The 18022-nt window shown below is 36.5% G+C and overlaps 1 protein-coding gene across 6 annotated transcripts in view; it reads left to right on the top strand.

Annotated features, from left to right (window-relative positions):
* LOC106071318 (receptor-type tyrosine-protein phosphatase delta-like) overlaps positions 1–18022 on the top strand; it is a 40375-nt gene that overhangs the window by 9164 nt on the left and 13189 nt on the right. For 5 of the 6 annotated variants that reach the window (XM_056028857.1, XM_056028856.1, XM_056028853.1 and 2 more), the window contains 10 exons: positions 994–1070; positions 2931–2967; positions 3287–3384; positions 4420–4539; positions 6789–6931; positions 8416–8551; positions 10178–10327; positions 11403–11532; positions 14311–14378; positions 16396–16533. In XM_056028857.1, the coding sequence (XP_055884832.1) occupies positions 994–1070; positions 2931–2967; positions 3287–3384; positions 4420–4539; positions 6789–6931; positions 8416–8551; positions 10178–10327; positions 11403–11532; positions 14311–14378; positions 16396–16533 (1097 nt within the window). The remainder of the gene's footprint in view (positions 1–993; positions 1071–2930; positions 2968–3286; positions 3385–4419; positions 4540–6788; positions 6932–8415; positions 8552–10177; positions 10328–11402; positions 11533–14310; positions 14379–16395; positions 16534–18022) is intronic. The other variant, XM_056028854.1, reaches the window with a different exon arrangement.

Genomic DNA, 18022 nt, shown 5'->3' with positions numbered 1-18022 from the left:
TAGATAAATGATTACTGTCAGGACACTAGATAAATGATTACTGTCAGGGCACTAGATAAATGACTACTGTCAGGAACTAGATAAATAATTACTGTCAGGACAATAGATAAATGACTACTGTCAGGGCACTAGATAAATGATTACTGTCAAGACAATAGATAAATGACTACTGTCAGGACAATAGATAAATGACTACTGTCAAGACAATAGATAAATGACTACTGTCAAGACAATAGATAAATGACTACTGTCAAGACAATAGATAAATGACTACTGTCAGGACAATAGATAAATGACTACTGTCAAGACAATAGATAAATGATTACTGTCAGGACAATAGATAAATGACTACTGTCAGGACAATAGATAAATGACTACTGTCAAGACAATAGATAAATGATTACTGTCAGGGCAATAGATAAATGACTACTGTCAGGGCACTTGATAAATGACTACTGTCAGAACAATAGATAAATGACTACTGTCAGGACACTATATAAATGACTACTGTCAGGGCAATAGATAAATGACTACTGTCAGGACAATAGATAAATGATTACTGTCAGGGCAATAGATAAATGACTACTGTCAGGACACTATATAAATGACTACTGTCAGGACACTATATAAATGACTACTGTCAGGACACTAGATAAATGATTAAGCGAGGTCGAGAGGCTAAGTGCGCTTGAACTTGGCTTGTCTTGGCTACCTAGAAGGGGGCTCGAGGTTCGACACCCGACTCGGGCAGAGTTGCGTTTACTGAGCGCCTAAAGGCAGCACGGAAAACCAACTCCTAGATACCCAATCTCCCCCCCTCCCCAACTGGTCCACAAATGAGATTGGACCAAAGCGCTCTGAGCATGCAATAAGCATGAAAGTAGCGCTATATAAAAGCTATAATAATACTGTCAGGATCGCTTGGACCTGAACAATTCTCCTTAACATTGTATTTCCTGTGTTGTTATTTTTTTCTTCGCTGGCTGTACAAAGACGACCACTCAAGAGTGCCCTTACAAGTAACTGCAGATACTACACAAAGTGATTACATTAACGCATCCTACATAAAGGTAATTTTAATATCATTATCTAGTGTAGACAAAATGAGCCTAATATTAGCGTTTATATCTGTACCAATAGCTCAATTACAATGGATAGTTTATCGCTACTACTGTAGTAGTTTTCTGTAGCGTTTTGAAAATTAGTATCTCAAGAATATTTGTAGATTTGTTTTCTTCTACAAACATGTCCAGACCTTGTCAATAAAAAGTATGTAACCAAATCATTTCAATAGATTGAAATATCAATTGCCCAAATGTGTGAATGTCTGGATGAGACCGACAGCTTTCACAATAAAGTGTTTGCACTCAAACCAATGACCGTAGATTCCATTGCCTTTAGAAACTATGTTTCTTTACATAAGCTCCTGTCTTAAATCTTTCAATTCGGAGTTGAAAGCAAAATGTCACCATTCCTTATTCGATAATTCGAGTGTAAAGATTGTTTTAGATATATCTAAACTGTTTCATCGAAGCATTATACTACTGCCTAGATTTTGTATCACATTATTTTAATCAGCTTTATAGCTCATTCATAGTAGAATATTAAGTTTTACAGTCTAGTAGTCAGAAGCGGCCCTAGCAGTACGCCTGGCCCAGGGCAAGTGGGGCTGTGATCTATAGATACTACCGTACCATATCACGTTAAAGGTCTCGTCCGCCTTTACTGCTGTAGCTGGTCCTATTGTTTGTATAAAACAGGTACTGTGGGCTACTATTGGCATTAGACTACATTACGTAGGTACTGTAGACTACTATTGGTATTAGACTACATTACGTAGGTACTGTAGGCTACTATTGGCATTAGACTACATTACGTAGGTACTGTAGGCTACTATTGGCATTAGACTACATTACGTAGGTACTGTAGGCTACTATTGGCATTAGACTACATTACGTAGGTACTGTAGGCTACTATTGGCATTAGACTACATTACGTAGGTACTGTAGGCTACTATTGGCATTAGACTACATTACGTAGGTACTGTAGGCTACTATTGGCATTAGACTACATTACGTAGGTACTGTAGGCTACTATTGGCATTAGACTACATTACGTAGGTACTGTAGGCTACTATTGGCATTAGACTACATTACGTAGGTACTGTAGGCTACTATTGGCATTAGACTACATTACGTAGGTACTGTAGGCTACTATTGGCATTAGACTACATTACGTAGGCACTGTAGGCTACTATTTGCATTAGACTACATTACGTAGGCACTGTAGGCTACTATTTGCATTAGACTACATTACGTAGGCACTGTAGACTACTATTGACATTAGACTACATTACGTAGGTACTGTAGACTACTATTGGCATTAGACTACATTACGTAGGTACTGTAGACTACTATTGGCATTAGACTACATTACGTAGGCACTGTAGGCTACTATTTGCATTAGACTACATTACGTAGGTACTGTAGACTACTATTGACATTAGACTACATTACGTAGGTACTGTAGGCTACTATTGGCATTAGACTACATTACGTTGTGTATTATAAATGTTCTGCATGGTTGATTTTGCTTGTTAGATTTTCTCCTCAATCCTCCAATATGTATTTAGTGGCCTTTATTCAACTTAACTTATAATTCAGGAACATTTTGCATCAAAATCAACAAACTAGATATTATATTTTTGTTATCGCCTGGGGCGATTTTCCCTCGTCACCACTAAGGCCGCTTTTGCTAGTAGTACCCCGAATTATACGAAAGTCTTTCACACTCCAGTGAGGCTTTGTATGTACATACTAGAAGTTATTTTAAATTGTACATGGATAAAAATGCTTTTGCTATTTAAAATGATTGCAATATGAATGCTAAGTTGCGTACCCTAGTTATTCAAGACTCGTCTGTCTCTCTAGGGCTGTGGTGACAAGATTGAATATATTTCAGCACAAGGTAAACTTTTATTTAGAACTAGTTTCTTGTTTAGGAAAAGAAATTCACATATTACTTTAATAAAATTGCTTCAAAATGCGTTTGATGCTTTTACACAAAAGAAAATCAAAAGCACTTTTAATCGGAAACAAATAAAACAATAAAACAATATTAGTTTAAAATCTGCTCTGCCAAACTAATAAATTCTTATCAAATCTTGCAGTTGTTTCAATAGTTTATTTGCCATGTTTGATCTTGTCTTATTAAACAAAGCCTCTGCTAGTCTAGTAATAGTTTCAAGGATACTGCAATCTAATAATGTAAAAACTGTTCCCATTAGGTCCACTGGCTACAACTGTCAACGATTTCATTCGAATGTTGTGGGAGCAGAAGGTCGAGGTGGTAGTCATGTTGACGAAACTTGTGGAACACGCAAGGGTGAGTCTTTAGTTTTTTCCTGGTCAATAATTGTTTTAGTTTCGCAGCAGTCATTTAGGTTTGGACCCATTCCTACATTCTTTTTGTACAGATATGTTTTAGCTTAGAAGCAGTCATTTAGGTCTGGACCCATTCCTACATTCTTTTTGTACAGATATGTTTTAGCTTAGAAGCAGTCATTTAGGTCTGGACCCATTCCTACATTCTTTTTGTACAGATATGTTTTAGCTTAGAAGCAGTCATTTAGGTCTGGACCCATTCCTACATTCTTTTTGTACAGATATGTTTTAGCTTAGAAGCAGTCATTTAGGTCTGGACCCATTCCTACATTCTTTTTGTACAGATATGTTTTAGCTTAGAAGCAGTCATTTAGGTCTGGACCCATTCCTACATTCTTTTTATACAGATATGTTTTAGCTTAGAAGCAGTCATTTAGGTCTACACATTCTAACATTCTTTTTATACAGATATGAGATAGAAAAAATAAGAAGAATCCAAAATTTCTATTACATTAAGCAATACTTGAAATTTAGCTATAATGTAATATACATTCGACTTTTGTGAATACTTACTTAGACTTATATTCTTTCGCGCCGTTCGGCGCATTGGACGGCAAGCTGTCTTCATAAAGATCTGTCACTAATAATGTCTACATTCTCTTACCTCCTGGTGTCCACTGCTCCGAGGTCCTCCATGAAAGTGTCCCGCCAAGTTTTGCGAGGACGTCCCTGTTCCTCCATGTCATTGCAACTCTTGGAATGCGTAATTCATTCTGTCACAATCGGTCACAATCTCATTCGGTGGTCAAGCCTCAGTTCGGCATTGCATTTCCTTGCTTGAGACCCAACCTCTGTAACTGACTCCTGAATTCCATCTTAGCCATTGTCGTTAAGCCACATTGAGTTTATTCTCAGTTTTGGCAAATGACTTCCGTCTAGGTAGAATTCGTTTCTGTTGGGCTAACGGTTGTGTTAAGATGGTGGATTTTTGTCTCAAGTGATTGATTCTTTTTTATTCCTGATGAATCGTTCACAGTTTCGATGTGAGAAGTATTGGTCTGACTCAGGGGAGACAATGTTTGGTGCCTTTCAAGTGTCTCTAGTCTCAGCGCAAAGCTACACTGACTACACCATCAGGACATTCAAGCTTCAAAAGGTAAATGTTATTAGATACACTTGCATCAGAGTCACTCGATAGAACAACTCGGGCGTCCCTTCATGAATAGAAGAACAAGGTGTGTTTTCCAATTTGGATATCTTGTAAAAGTCACTTTGTGAGCGCAACAATGTTCTGTCCATAGACTTATATATTATACTAGACTGGAAGCCAGAAATAAATCCTCATCCGCGACTGATCGATTCACAGACATATATATATATATATATATATAGATTTCTATGTACGTAAACTCTTTTTCAAGCTCTAAGCTCTAAGGGGAGTCGCACCAATCAATCTTTTCTGTCTTAGAAAAGTAATGATCTTTAGTTTTCAAAGTTTCTCGGATATTCACTTAAATATACGAAACAAAGCCAGTTCCTGTTTGTTTCCATTGAGATAATGTTTTTAAAATCCTTGATCGAATCAATTCTTGTTGATTTAAATCTTCGTATGTATATTTAAATAGATTGATTACTTAGACCTTTCTAGATTATGTATCTAAAAATTGCAAAAGAATAATTATGAGATATGAGTTTTCGTATACTGAATGTTCAATTACTAGATCTAGATCTAAAATTAAATAATATGTTACATAGGTTAGGGTTCAAAAAATACAACTTTAATCCTTACAAAACAATCCCTTGATCCAACTTTTTAAAATATTTTCTCGACATTTTGTGTAGTGTTAACAAATGTCCATGTCCAGTCTAGATCTAGTCTATAGAACTCTATGGTTCTGTCTTAACTTTTTTTTTGTATTTGCAACAAATGTTAAAGGTATATAGAGTTAATTATCTTTAAATTTAAAAATAGATTTATGTCATTCAAAAATATTTTGAAAAGAAAAAAATAAATAAAGTTACGTAACAACTATGTAAAATTGCCCAACTGGACAGATTGCATAAACATACACGTTCCTACAGCACTGGTTAATTAATGTGGCCAAACTCTTGGAAAGCCGACTTCTCTTTTCTCAACTGCCCAATAGATTTGAGAAGACTCAATGGATTAATGATTAATGGCTGATATTAAAACTTAAAATGTTTGCCATGTATGCCGAGGACGTCAAACTTCTACTTTGAATATATTCGAGCTGTTAATGAACACTTTGAATGTAATTAATGATATAGTAGAAGTGTCCACTTGAATATGTCTTTGCTTGCAGTGACTAAAAAATCCTTAATGATGACACTGTACGAACTACAAGTTATGGAAATGCGATTGTGTTAATTAGAATATGAAAGCAATTGTCATTAACATTTCGAGTGTACACGCCACTTACTAGAGAGTCTCTTTACCTTCACCCATCTCTTCTTAAGTGGCACCACACTTGATCTGTCAATCGTCTTTCTCCATTCCTCTCTCTCTCTCTTTCTCTCTCTCTCTCTTTTTGCCTTGAATACAATCTCTTTTAATGACAGGCCCGTTGATTCTTTTCTTGTTGTGTTCTCTTCTTCTTTTTCCTAGTACTGTTCCCTGACGGAAGGTCTTTGCAAAGCCATGAGGATCTTGCGATATGATCGTTAAGTTTTAGTGTGCGTTTTTTACAAATGGTTAGAAGTTCATTATTGGGCCCAATGGCTGTAGTGTAGTTCAGAAACTCCTCATGTTTTGATGCCTCACCTCTAATGGTGCTAGTTAGAACGGATTGTAGCATAAGAAAATACGTTCATTAAATGAAGGGCTATATACAAGTCGCTTCAGACCATATTTAAAACCAATCGTTCTAGATAGAAATGTGTGTGTGTGTGTGCGTATGTGAGGTTGTATAGTGAACAGTACTAGGAATGATGAAACAAAGCTTTCTAGATCCGTTTAATAGTTTGAATGCTTCTCTGTCAAATAGTAAAATATATTTGTTTACTATAAGACATTTGTCTTTTTACTGTAACACAGATGTTTTGTTTTCTTTAAAACAGAAGTTTGTTTACTTAAAGACAAATGTTTGTTTACTTTAAGACAAATTTTTGTTTTCTTTAAGACATTAGTTTGTTTACTGTAAGACCACTGTTTGTTTACTGTAAGGCCCTTGCTTGTTTACTGCAAGACACTTGTTTGTTTACTGTAAGACAGTATTTTGTTTTCTGTAAGACAGCTGTTTGTTTACTGTAAGACAGTTGTTTGTTTACTGTAAGAGAGCTGTTTGTTTACTGTAAGAGAGCTGTTTGTTTACTGTAAGACAGCTGTTTGTTTACTGTAAGACAGCTGTTTGTTTACTGCAAGACAGCTGTTTGTTTACTGAGCAGAACATAGAGAGACGTCATGTGGTTCAGTTCCAGTTCACTTCCTGGCCTGATAAAGGAATCCCAGACTCCCCCTGGGCTCTGGTAGACTTCCAACGAAGGGTTTCAGCTCTAAAGACAACATCTTTGCCCGTAGTCCACTGTAGGTGAGTACATAGTAACCATTGAAAAGAACCTAACTATGGATAGATAGTTGGCTACTATCAGGATATAAATATCAGTACCCATGTTTCTATCTATCGGCATTTTTTGTATCTTTTATGCTTTGGTTAATTTTAAAACGAAATGATTTGTAATCCATTTGTTACCATCGAAAGTTGTCCCTCATTATTGTGAAAGCGGTTCCTGATTTTTGCGATAAAATCTTTTTCTTTTTTACATTTCTCTCTCTCTCTCTCTCTCTCGCTCTCTCTCACTGTATGCTTCTTCCTTTCTATGTTTGTTGGTTACGCTTAATGATTTTTTCTGTTTTGCTCTTGAAAAGTAAAAAAAAATATATATATATTTTCGTAACATCATTTCTAGATATAGATTTCAGCCTCGTTTTAAATGTCTTATTGGACGCCGCCTATCATTTAACTTAAAACAAAAAATATAATAAAAATAAATGAAACATTTTTTACCAGTAATAAGGCTTTAGACTTAGAAGTTCCTGAATATTAATGTATTAAACTCTTAAATAATATAATGATTACATGCGAATAAACCCAAAGTCGTGTAGACACGACAAATATTTTGTAGTTCTCTAGCCAAATTAAAAATTATTTATTTTTAAACTGTGTAAAGTTAAAACGGTCAAACTAGAGATTTCCAGCGTGGCAAACGAGGTAGCAATTCTTTTTCCAAAAGATAAACATCAAATTACTAGGAGAATAGTTTGAGCCGTTTTCGAAATCCTTGGTTTCCCAGCCCACCCAGGTTCCATGAAGTTATGAGTTGAATAGAGGTATTGCAAAAACAACATCTTTTATATCAACGTCTGATAGTATAAAGACATATTAATATGAATGTAGTTTATCAATGGAAAGGATGTGTTGGATAGGCAGATTGACATGTAATAGTTGTAAATTGATTGTTGGGCATTGAATTCAATTATATTCATCTAGTTTTTCTTGCTTTAAAAATTGTTACTATGACTAATGCAAGTAAAATATTAACAATTGAATGTCCTTAAGGATTTAGTTTTTAGTTCTGTACCGATGTTGTGATTAGTTAGTTAGAAAAAGAAAAGTTGGGTAGGGTCCAAACAAGGGCAATAATTATGAGGAACCTTGTAATGTTATGGCTATCTCCCTTTACTTTCATTTCTTATAGATTATCTTTCCTTCTAAAACCGAACGAGCTATACAATTTACCGTTATAGGTTAGGCATTGAGTGTGTAGTTTGAGGACATTTAGGCATTGAGTGTGTATTTTGAGGACATTTAGGCATTGAGTGTGTATTTTGAGGACATTTAGGCATTGAGTGTGTAGTTTGAGGACATTTAGGCATTGAGTGTGTAGTTTGAGGACATTTAGGCATTGAGTGTGTAGTTTGAGGACATTTAGGCATTGAGTGTGTAGTTTGAGGACATTTATAAACTTTATTATACGTTTCTTGTTGTTGTTTTTTTTGCCATTGTTCTAACAGTGCTGGCGTAGGTCGTACTGGCACCTATATAGCTCTTCAGAATATAGTCAACCAGGCAATGACCACTGGACATATGGATTTCTTCAACACAGTCGTCAGACTAAGGGAAGATAGGACACACATGGTGCAGACGGCGGTAATCAGCTGTTTAGATTGTTAGACTTTTTTGTATTTCACTGTACGTACACCTGACATAACAAATGTAAAGCTAAATGCCGAAACAATTACAATGCATTCATTTTACGTGTATAAATAACAATGGCATTGTCTTCGAGTCTGAAGATTAAAGATTAAGTGCAGTGCACAAATGAAAGACCCAGAATAAAGCCTTTGTAGAAAAACAGCTTTGCATGTGCATCACTTGTGAGAAAATATGCAGGTCGCAACTGGGTAGCCATGGAAACAGTAAATATTGTCCTGGCTCGGATGTTGTGACTTGTCTAACTATAACCCTACATCACTTGTTCTACTGGGCGAGTTCAAACTACCCAACGAACACCACAATTAACAATAGTTGATAAGACTTGTGACTTGTGGTTTGTTTGCGTGGCACTGTGTTATAGATCTGTAAGGTCTTACGGTCTTGTGACTAGTGGCTTGTTTGCGTGGCACTGTGTTATAGATCTGTAAGGTCTTACGGTCTTGTGACTTGTGGTTTGTTTGTGTGGCACTGTGTTATAGATCTGTAAGGTCTAACGGTCTTGTGACTAGTGGCTTGTTTGCGTGGCACTGTGTTATAGATCTGTAAGGTCTTACGGTCTTGTGACTTGTGGTTTGTTTGTGTGGCACTGTGTTATAGATCTGTAAGGTCTTACGGTCTTGTGGCTAGTGGCTTATTTGCGTGGCACTGTCTTGTTGCTAGTCTAGGTTGTCGTCTCGGAGGGTCCATCGATCGTGCCCTGGTCAGTGCAGCCTATTTTTTGGATACATTTAATTTTCCATTTTTTATCATAAAAAATTGTGGTCCCCAGTGCTGTCTTTAATTAATAGCCTATGTATACGTACATACGTGTAGAAATGAATATGCTTATTCTTGCCATGTGTGAAATGCTCTTCAGACTGTCTTCACTATCTTCCCCAGTTCGAACCCTGGTCACTTTTTTCCGTGTTTACTTTTAAAGGGGGGGGGGGGTGGGGTGGAGTTAGAACTTAATAGTATTTTTTTTCTTAAGTCAGACTGCTCAAAATGTTTACGATGTAAGCTGTTTTTTTTTTAATTATAACGATTAACTAATGACTATGAAATAAAATGACTTTTCAAACAAGCACACAGTTTCATTGATTACTTCCAAACCCATAATGATACATTATATTTGTATCTAGTAAATAATATATTCATATAATATTCGTTTTAAAATTTGTGATTTGAACAAAAGATAATTTTAAAAAGAAACTATCTGTGGTAAAAACCTCTATTTAAGAATCAGATTTACCTTTGCCTGTAGTTTGTAAGTATGCATGGGATTACATTACGAAACAAGATTTTATTTTTGTTAATAATAATAATAATCATCAATATAATAATAACAATGTCTTCGATTCCGAAGATAAAGATGAGTGCAATGTTTCACATGAGTATGCAGACCCAGTTGTGACCTACATATTTTTCTACAACTGATGCACAAAAAGCCATTGTCCACTGGGGTCTGTTTAAGTTTTCTTTTCGTCTTCTGCGCATGTCTTCAACAAGGAATTTTCTTTACTCCTCAGTGTGATGCCTTCATAGTAACATCTACATTTTGTTTTAAATTCATGTTTATAGGAGCAGTACGTGTTTTTACACCAAGCAGCCTATGTGGCAATACTGAGTCAAACAGGTTCATCCATTTTCAATGCAAATAATGGCAACATGTCAAGTGCAATGCCTGTATCGTCTGCTGAACAAAACCTTTTCATTGAACAGGAATATAAAGTAAGCTGCACTAAATCTGTTTGCTTCACTATTCTATTTACTGCACTATTCTATTTACTGCACTAAATCTGTTTGCTTCACTATTCTATTTACTGCACTATTCTATTTACTGCACTAAATCTGTTTGCTTCACTATTCTATTTGCTTCACTATTCTATTTACTGCACTAAATCTGTTTGCTTCACTATTCTATTTGCTTCACTATTCTATTTGCTTCACTATTCTATTTGTTTCACTATTCTATTTGCTTCACTATTCTATTTGCTTCACTATTCTATTTGCTTCACTATTCTATTTGCTTCACTATTCTATTTGTTTCACTATTCTATTTGCTTCACTATTCTATTTGCTTCACTATTCTATTTGCTTCACTATTCTATTTGCTTCACTATTCTATTTGCTTCAGCTTAATAACGAGCTCTCTGTGTCCTGAAATGTATTAGTGTTTCGTTGTATAACGTTCATTAACTTTATATAACCATTACATCACGTGATCATATTTTCTGATTTCTTACCATGAAGACTTTCCAAAGATTACAAATCAATAAATAAAATTTAGGTATTTACATTATAGTAACAAGCACTACAGACTCTTCATTATAAGACACTATACAACTGAACCAAAGAAAAACAATATTTTTTTTTGGGGGGGGGGGGGATCTTTTTTTTTTTTTTTTAAGGAAATGTTTTTTTCTTGAGGAATAAGAGATTGCCCCTTTACAAAAAATAAGATCAGTTAGATATTCATTAAAAGACATCAATTAGGCCAGGTTCACATTTAACTTCACATTCCCTTTCACCTATCCTTTGGTCTGCTGGATCGCTGGGGCACCACACAAGATCTGTCAACCTTTTTTCTCCATTCTTCTCTGTCATTTGTCTTTGATAGAATTTCATTCTGATAATATTGAAACCTGCCTTATTACCTGCCTGGGTGGACCACTTCGGGGGCCGATTTTCAGTTTGTGTTTCCACACAAACTGTTTTTATAATCTTGTTTTAAAGACTGTTTTTAATGTTAATTTATGGAAATGACAATCAAATTAACTCATGGTTGTTGTATTCTAAACATGAGATTTTAGGTCAAATTTGTGAACTGTTGATGTCTCAAACACAGGAGGACGACAAGAATTCTGAGGAAAACAAAAGGGACAGTAAAGTAGAGAAAGGTCTAAAGGACAAGCCCATGTATTCCAGAATTTTAAGTATGTCTTATACAAATCATTCAATTATGTATTTGTATAATCCTGTTGTCTATGTTAATTTCTTCTTTCTCTACAGAACGTATAAACAAGGAATATATAACAAAAATATTTACAAATAAACAAAAGCTTATCCAAAGAGGAAAAACTCCACCCTTAAAACTATATCTACCAATAATGTGCAAGTTATGTCCCTTATATCCCTGGACAATCCTATACTCTTAAGCGAGTAATTCTTGTATGTATGTATGTATGTATATATATTTATATATATATAAATTTTATTTCGAAAACGGCTCTAACGATTTTCTTTAAAAGTTCACGGTATGTGCATAATAGTGAGAAAAAAATTCTCAACTCATTGGCCACATCGGGAAAACTCGAGGTCGACCGTTATATCGGTTTGAAAATGCCTCATTATCGAAAAATTAATTTTGGCTAGAATGTTTTATGAATGAAAATTTTCCGTGACGTGAACGGGAAAAACGCTGCCTACGTCAATAGGCTTACCGCAGTACACTAAAATATTTCTTTGCAAACAAGAACGAGTTCTCAAGGATCAATAGACCTAATTAAACATTTGCACACCATCTAACTGTAGATTGATTTATTATAGAACTATAAAAGAGAAGTAATGAAATTAAATGTGCCAATGTACGATTAGTTATTGTGTTTTGAAGGCTTTATAAATTGATAACACTTGAATTGCCTAGAGCGGTGTAGATACCTTGTACTTTGTTGTTTATTTTGCTGGTGACCTCCAGCTGTTCTATTTCAGTTAAAGCAAGTTGGCGCCTGTCTTTTCAGCGTTTCGGTATTACGTCGTCCACTTTTTTAGCTCACCAAAAAAGACTGCCTTTGGCATGCGTTCGTTTGAGTTTCGTCTTCCATACAGGATACCGCTCTGTCCAGCGTAACTGACGGACTTAAAGAATTACCTCTATTCAAAGCCCCGGATACACATTTGAGACCAAAAGAAAATTTGCTGCCGAGGACAGACGCAGACGCTAAAAGAAAATCTTAATCGAGCATCGCGGACAATGGTTATACTTGCCCTGGATGTGGCAAGATATGTAGGTCACAGCTGCAATCCTCATTAATTTTCGGACACTAAGACAAGCCTTATTATTATTATTATTTTGCTGGTGAATTATTACCATGTGTTCATGCTTCAGTGTCTACCTCTCTTGTACCAAAACAAAGGAAATGGTCATAACACAACTTCTCTACGCCTTACTTGCTCACACTAAACATGATATCCATCTAGCGGTCAACGAGTTTGCGTACACTGCAGCCTCTTTTGATTTAACTATAAACCTCGGTAAAAAGCTTGGAGTTAGGGCCAGGAGAGATCTGAATGGAGGGATGTGTAAAAGCAGGCCATAGCACCACTAAGATGGATGGATGACAAAAGCCGGTATGAACTTCCTATAGTCCGACAGTCAGGCTGGGCAGGGCACGTAACCCGTATGGGTAACGAGCATATTGTTTGGCGTAACAGAGGTGCCCCAAGGAAACGTTTCTTTAGAAAACTAATGCCATGATTTAAGTCTAATAAGAAAAAACGCGCCATTTTACTTTGTCACTAAGTGCATGTTTTATCTTATAACGTAGAGAAGTTACATTGCAAAGACTTTCTTCCAAGCCAATAATAGTAAGCCTACAATAGTTTTACGCAAAAGATGGATTGTAAAACTATAAGACGGACGTGAGCTGTAGTTTGTCTAGACTGTAGGAGGACTTAAAAGACTTTAAATTTAATCGACATGTACAATTAGGCCTACAATTAGAACTAACAGAACACTAAAACAACTCTTCAGATTAGTAGTCTTTATCCGATCGTTCATTTTCGTAATTACAAGAATATTCCCAAAATGACTTCGGGTATATAACCTTCCGAAATTATTTAACAGAGCGAGGTTCGGCCACCTGGTACAAAAATATTCTCAAAATAACTTCGGGTATATATCCTTCCTTAACAAATTATTCATCCGAGCGAGGCTCGGTCACCTGATATTAATAATTAATTGACTAATTGGGTATTTTTTTAAAAATGGATTCCTGTTTGTTATACCTACAATAAATAAGTGTTTAAAGTATCAAATGGATTGGAGAATGAGTGAGGAAGAAAAAGCAATAAGGAGTATTTTAGGGGACTAAGCCAGACACATTTAGCCTTATCTGTGAATATTGAAGGATTAGTTTCCCTTGTTGGTATCATACAAAATACTTAATATTAGTAATTAATTGACTAATTGTTTTCTTTTTATTTTTATTCATGTCTTGTCTATGTCAATGAATAATTGTGCGAAGTTTCAGCTTGATCCGAGAACGTGTGTGGGAGAACTAACGTGTACACACTTTTTACGAGACAGACAGACAGACAGACTGAGTTGATAGAAGCTTTCTAATAAGCTCTCACGTTTCATCTTTCCATCAAAAATATTTTTTTTAAAGTAAAAATTTATCGCAAGTATTTTTTTTTCTGATAACAGTTATAACTTTATACATATAAATACTTCATTTATAGAAGTACAGTAACAGATAACAAAATAAGCAAATACAGTTAAGTAAGTACACTTCATCTTTCATTGGCCAGAATAAAACTCATTGAAGAACTTCTTTGTGAGCAGCACAAGTCCAACTGGTTATCAAACTCAGAAAAAAAAATGATATTTACTTCATATTAGTAAAACTTTTTCAAATTCTTAGGCAATTGTTTTTGGATGTAATGTATATCATGCCACTAAAATCTGATTCTATTGTGTTTGTCTTCCTTAGAGTATGCTCCTTACATTAGAAGTGATAGTACAGATACTAATAACTATGTGGATGCCACTTTGCTATCGGTAAACTTATTTTTTCTAATTATCTCTTCTTTCTTTCCTTGTATTTTTAAAAATTTTCCTTAGTAACTTTCTGATGTTGAATTAGGTATTGATATACTTTCTCAGCTAGAACATCAAAACTCATGCAAGAAAATAGAGATATAGGTGTCGTAGCGCGACAAGGTATTCGTAGCAAGGTACTCGTGACGTGGTACTCGTGACTTAGTACTCGTGACAAGATACACCCATGGCACTCGTGACAAGATACTCCCATGGCACAGGAGTTTGAAACACAACTTTGTATCACGTAGCAGAGTGGCACAGCGGAAGCGTGCTGGGCCCATAACCCAGAGGTCCGTGGATCGAAACCACGCTCTGCTAATATTTATAATTTTTTTTTTACTTTAATTTATTATTTCTTTAACATATTGCGATGCAATTAATGGCATCTAGTTCACTATTCGTTTTTGTTTTAGAGCTCTGGTGAGCTCCTATTGATCATGTATCCGGCTCTTGAAACCCTTAACTCCTAGGTTGCTACGCCACTGTCTCTAGATAAATAACAAAAATGTTCAAACAAATAGATCTATCTATAGATCTTCCTCATGATTGATCTAAACAAGCTGCCACATCTTTTAACCTAATCGCTGTCACGTGAGGGGGGGGGGGCACTATCTCCTCACAAAACGTGGCAGTCACATAGTCGGAACATGATGGACAGATCCCAGACGTACGGTACGTCTCTGGCCGCTTCTAGATCGAGGAGAGCCAGGAGATCGATACTTGGCAACATGATGGAACAGACAAAACTTGATAACATGATGGAACAGACAAAACTTGATAACATGATGGAACAGACAAAACTTGGCAACATGATGGAACAGACAAAACTTGGCAACATGATGGAACAGACAAAACTTGGCAACATGATGGAACAGATAAAACTTGGCAACATGATGGAACAGACAAAACTTGGCAACATAATGGAACAGACAAAACTTGGCAACATGATGGAACAGACAAAACTTGGCAACATGATGGAACAGACAAAACTTGGCAACATGATGGAACAGACAAAACTAGGCAGTGAAGCTACTGGTTTACAACTGTCCGCTGTGAGAAATCCTTCTGAGAGGGACATTTATAGAGACTCACCTAAAACCGAGACGCCTAGAGAAAACTGGCTTGTGACCAATACCCTAGACGGGCTACAGGCACAGATTTATAAAGTTTTACGGTCACGGTTACCCCTCCAACCCCTAACGGAATTCATCTAGGATAATGTGACCAAATTTTGGGAACACATGAGGCTCTTTTTTTCCATACTTCCTATTATTATATTAATCATGAGTTTATTGTCATTCTAAATACAGCTTATACTATTAAGTAACGGGTCTGTATAAAAGAATGACCATCGACGTTTCTTTGACAGACTTTATTTTAATCTAATCATAGCTCTATCTTTTCCTCTATTTATTGTTCAACGTAAAACAGAACACATTACAAATGAGAAGAATCGATATATCTAAAATAATACGTTAGTCGGAATAACAAGCCTATGATTCATAACAATGCCAACGTCTTCGATTCCTAGGTCTATGTTTAATGACATACAAATAAACAAAAGGTAAATTTGATTCGATTATGACTAATTCCCAGAGAAACTCAGAGGGCCACTTCTAGGATTGTATATGTAGGCCTACGTATTCTTATAGAACAGATATAAAGTAAAAGAGGATAATAAAAAAAACGTCTATACATTGTATTAATTTGTCGTATCCCGACTTAACAAAGATTATTAAGAGAGTATTTTGTTTTCAATGTTATTGCAATGTAGTTATAACATTGGCTCGATTGCCAAAAATAAAATACCGAAAAGACTGTAGGTTAATTGATTGTTTAAATCGTGTAGATCTAACTGTTCTCTAAATATAAGCTCTAGTTACTTAGAGAACTAAAATATATAATCTTGATTACAATTTGATGCATAAAAATTCTAAACTTTTGAAAGTTAATTTTGTCATTTTGTTTCACTCAGGGTTTACGACGTCAAGACCAGCACATTTTATCAGAGTTGCCAAAACCTACAGCTGTCAAAGACTTCTGGAGATTAGTTGTCCAGTACAAAGTAGCCCTGGTCATTGCCTTTGAAGTGGATGACGTCGTAACCGACAGTGTAATTTTTTTTTATCTTTGCTAGTCTACGTTCAAGGTTTATGTATGATGCCAGGCTCGTGACAGGTGCAACGTGTGGGTGTGATGCCAGGCTCATTACAGGTGCAACGTGTGGGTGTGATGCCAGGCTCATTACAGGTGCAACGTGTGGGTGTGATGCCAGGCTCGTGACAGGTGCAACGTGTGGGTGTGATGCCAGGCTCATTACAGGTGCAACGTGTGGGTGTGATGCCAGGCTCATTACAGGTGCAACGTGTGGGTGTGATGCCAGGCTCGTGACAGGTGCAACGTGTGGGTGTGATGCCAGGCTCGTGACAGGTGCAACGTGTGGGTGTGATGCCAGGCTCGTGACAGGTGCAACGTGTACGATCTCATAGGATCTGGAGCCTGAAGGGTTCTGGTGTGTTAAGGCCTCCGCGCGGTGTTGATTCTTGGCAATCTGTCTAGTGTAGATCTGACTGGAAGTAACGCTGAACTCAACTACTTCAGTAACACCGGCGAAAGGCCGAAACAATCAAATATGTAGTCGACGCTGATATGTTGTTCTACAAATATGTTTAATACTCAAGAAGGGAATCGTCCGATGTCAGTTATGTCGTACTCTAGTCTACTACTCTACAAGAAGCGTCTTCCTTTTAGCGTCACTTAGATATTTCTTATTTTTTAAAGATCTGTCACGTCACTTGTCGCTAATTAAAACTTTCCCCTTATTCCCGAAACAAATAACTAATTCCTAATCATGTCATAACAGGTGACATTTTTGTTTTGCTTAGAAATACATCTTGGCGCCAGTCAAAGGTTATAGTATAGCTAATATGTAGTGAGATTAAACACGTTTCTGATCATTTATCTGGCTTTTTAACTTATCATTAGGCACTAAAACTAGAGTCACTAAATGGGGTCTGGCACAGTTATAGTATGAGGAGTCTGGCCACAGAGATAGTATGAGGAGTCTGGCCACAGTTATAGTATGAGGAGTCTGGCCACAGAGATAGTATGAGGAGTCTGGCCACAGTTATAGTATGAGGAGTCTGGCCACAGTTATAGTATGAGGAGTCTGGCCACAGAGATAGTATGAGGAGTCTGGCCACAGAGATAGTATGAGGAGTCTGGCCACAGTTATAGTATGAGGAGTCTGGCCACAGTTATAGTATGAGGAGTCTGGCCACAGTTATAGTATGAGGAGTCTGGCCACAGTTATAGTATGAGGAGTCTGGCCACAGAGATAGTATGAGGAGTCTGGCCACAGTTATAGTATGAGGAGTCTGGCCACAGTTATAGTATGAGGAGTCTGGCCACAGTTATAGTATGAGGAGTCTGGCCACAGTTATAGTATGAGGAGTCTGGCCACAGTTATAGTATGAGGAGTCTGGCCACAGAGATAGTATGAGGAGTCTGGCCACAGAGATAGTATGAGGAGTCTGGCCACAGTTATAGTATGAGGAGTCTGGCCACAGAGATAGTATTAGGAGTCTGGCCACAGTTATAGT

The sequence above is a fragment of the Biomphalaria glabrata genome, chromosome 5 (assembly GCF_947242115.1).
Source record: "Biomphalaria glabrata chromosome 5, xgBioGlab47.1, whole genome shotgun sequence".
NCBI classification, from domain to species: domain Eukaryota; kingdom Metazoa; phylum Mollusca; class Gastropoda; family Planorbidae; genus Biomphalaria; species Biomphalaria glabrata.
Note: the sequence above shows the minus strand (reverse complement) of the source record. Positions and strands in the feature narration are given on the sequence as shown.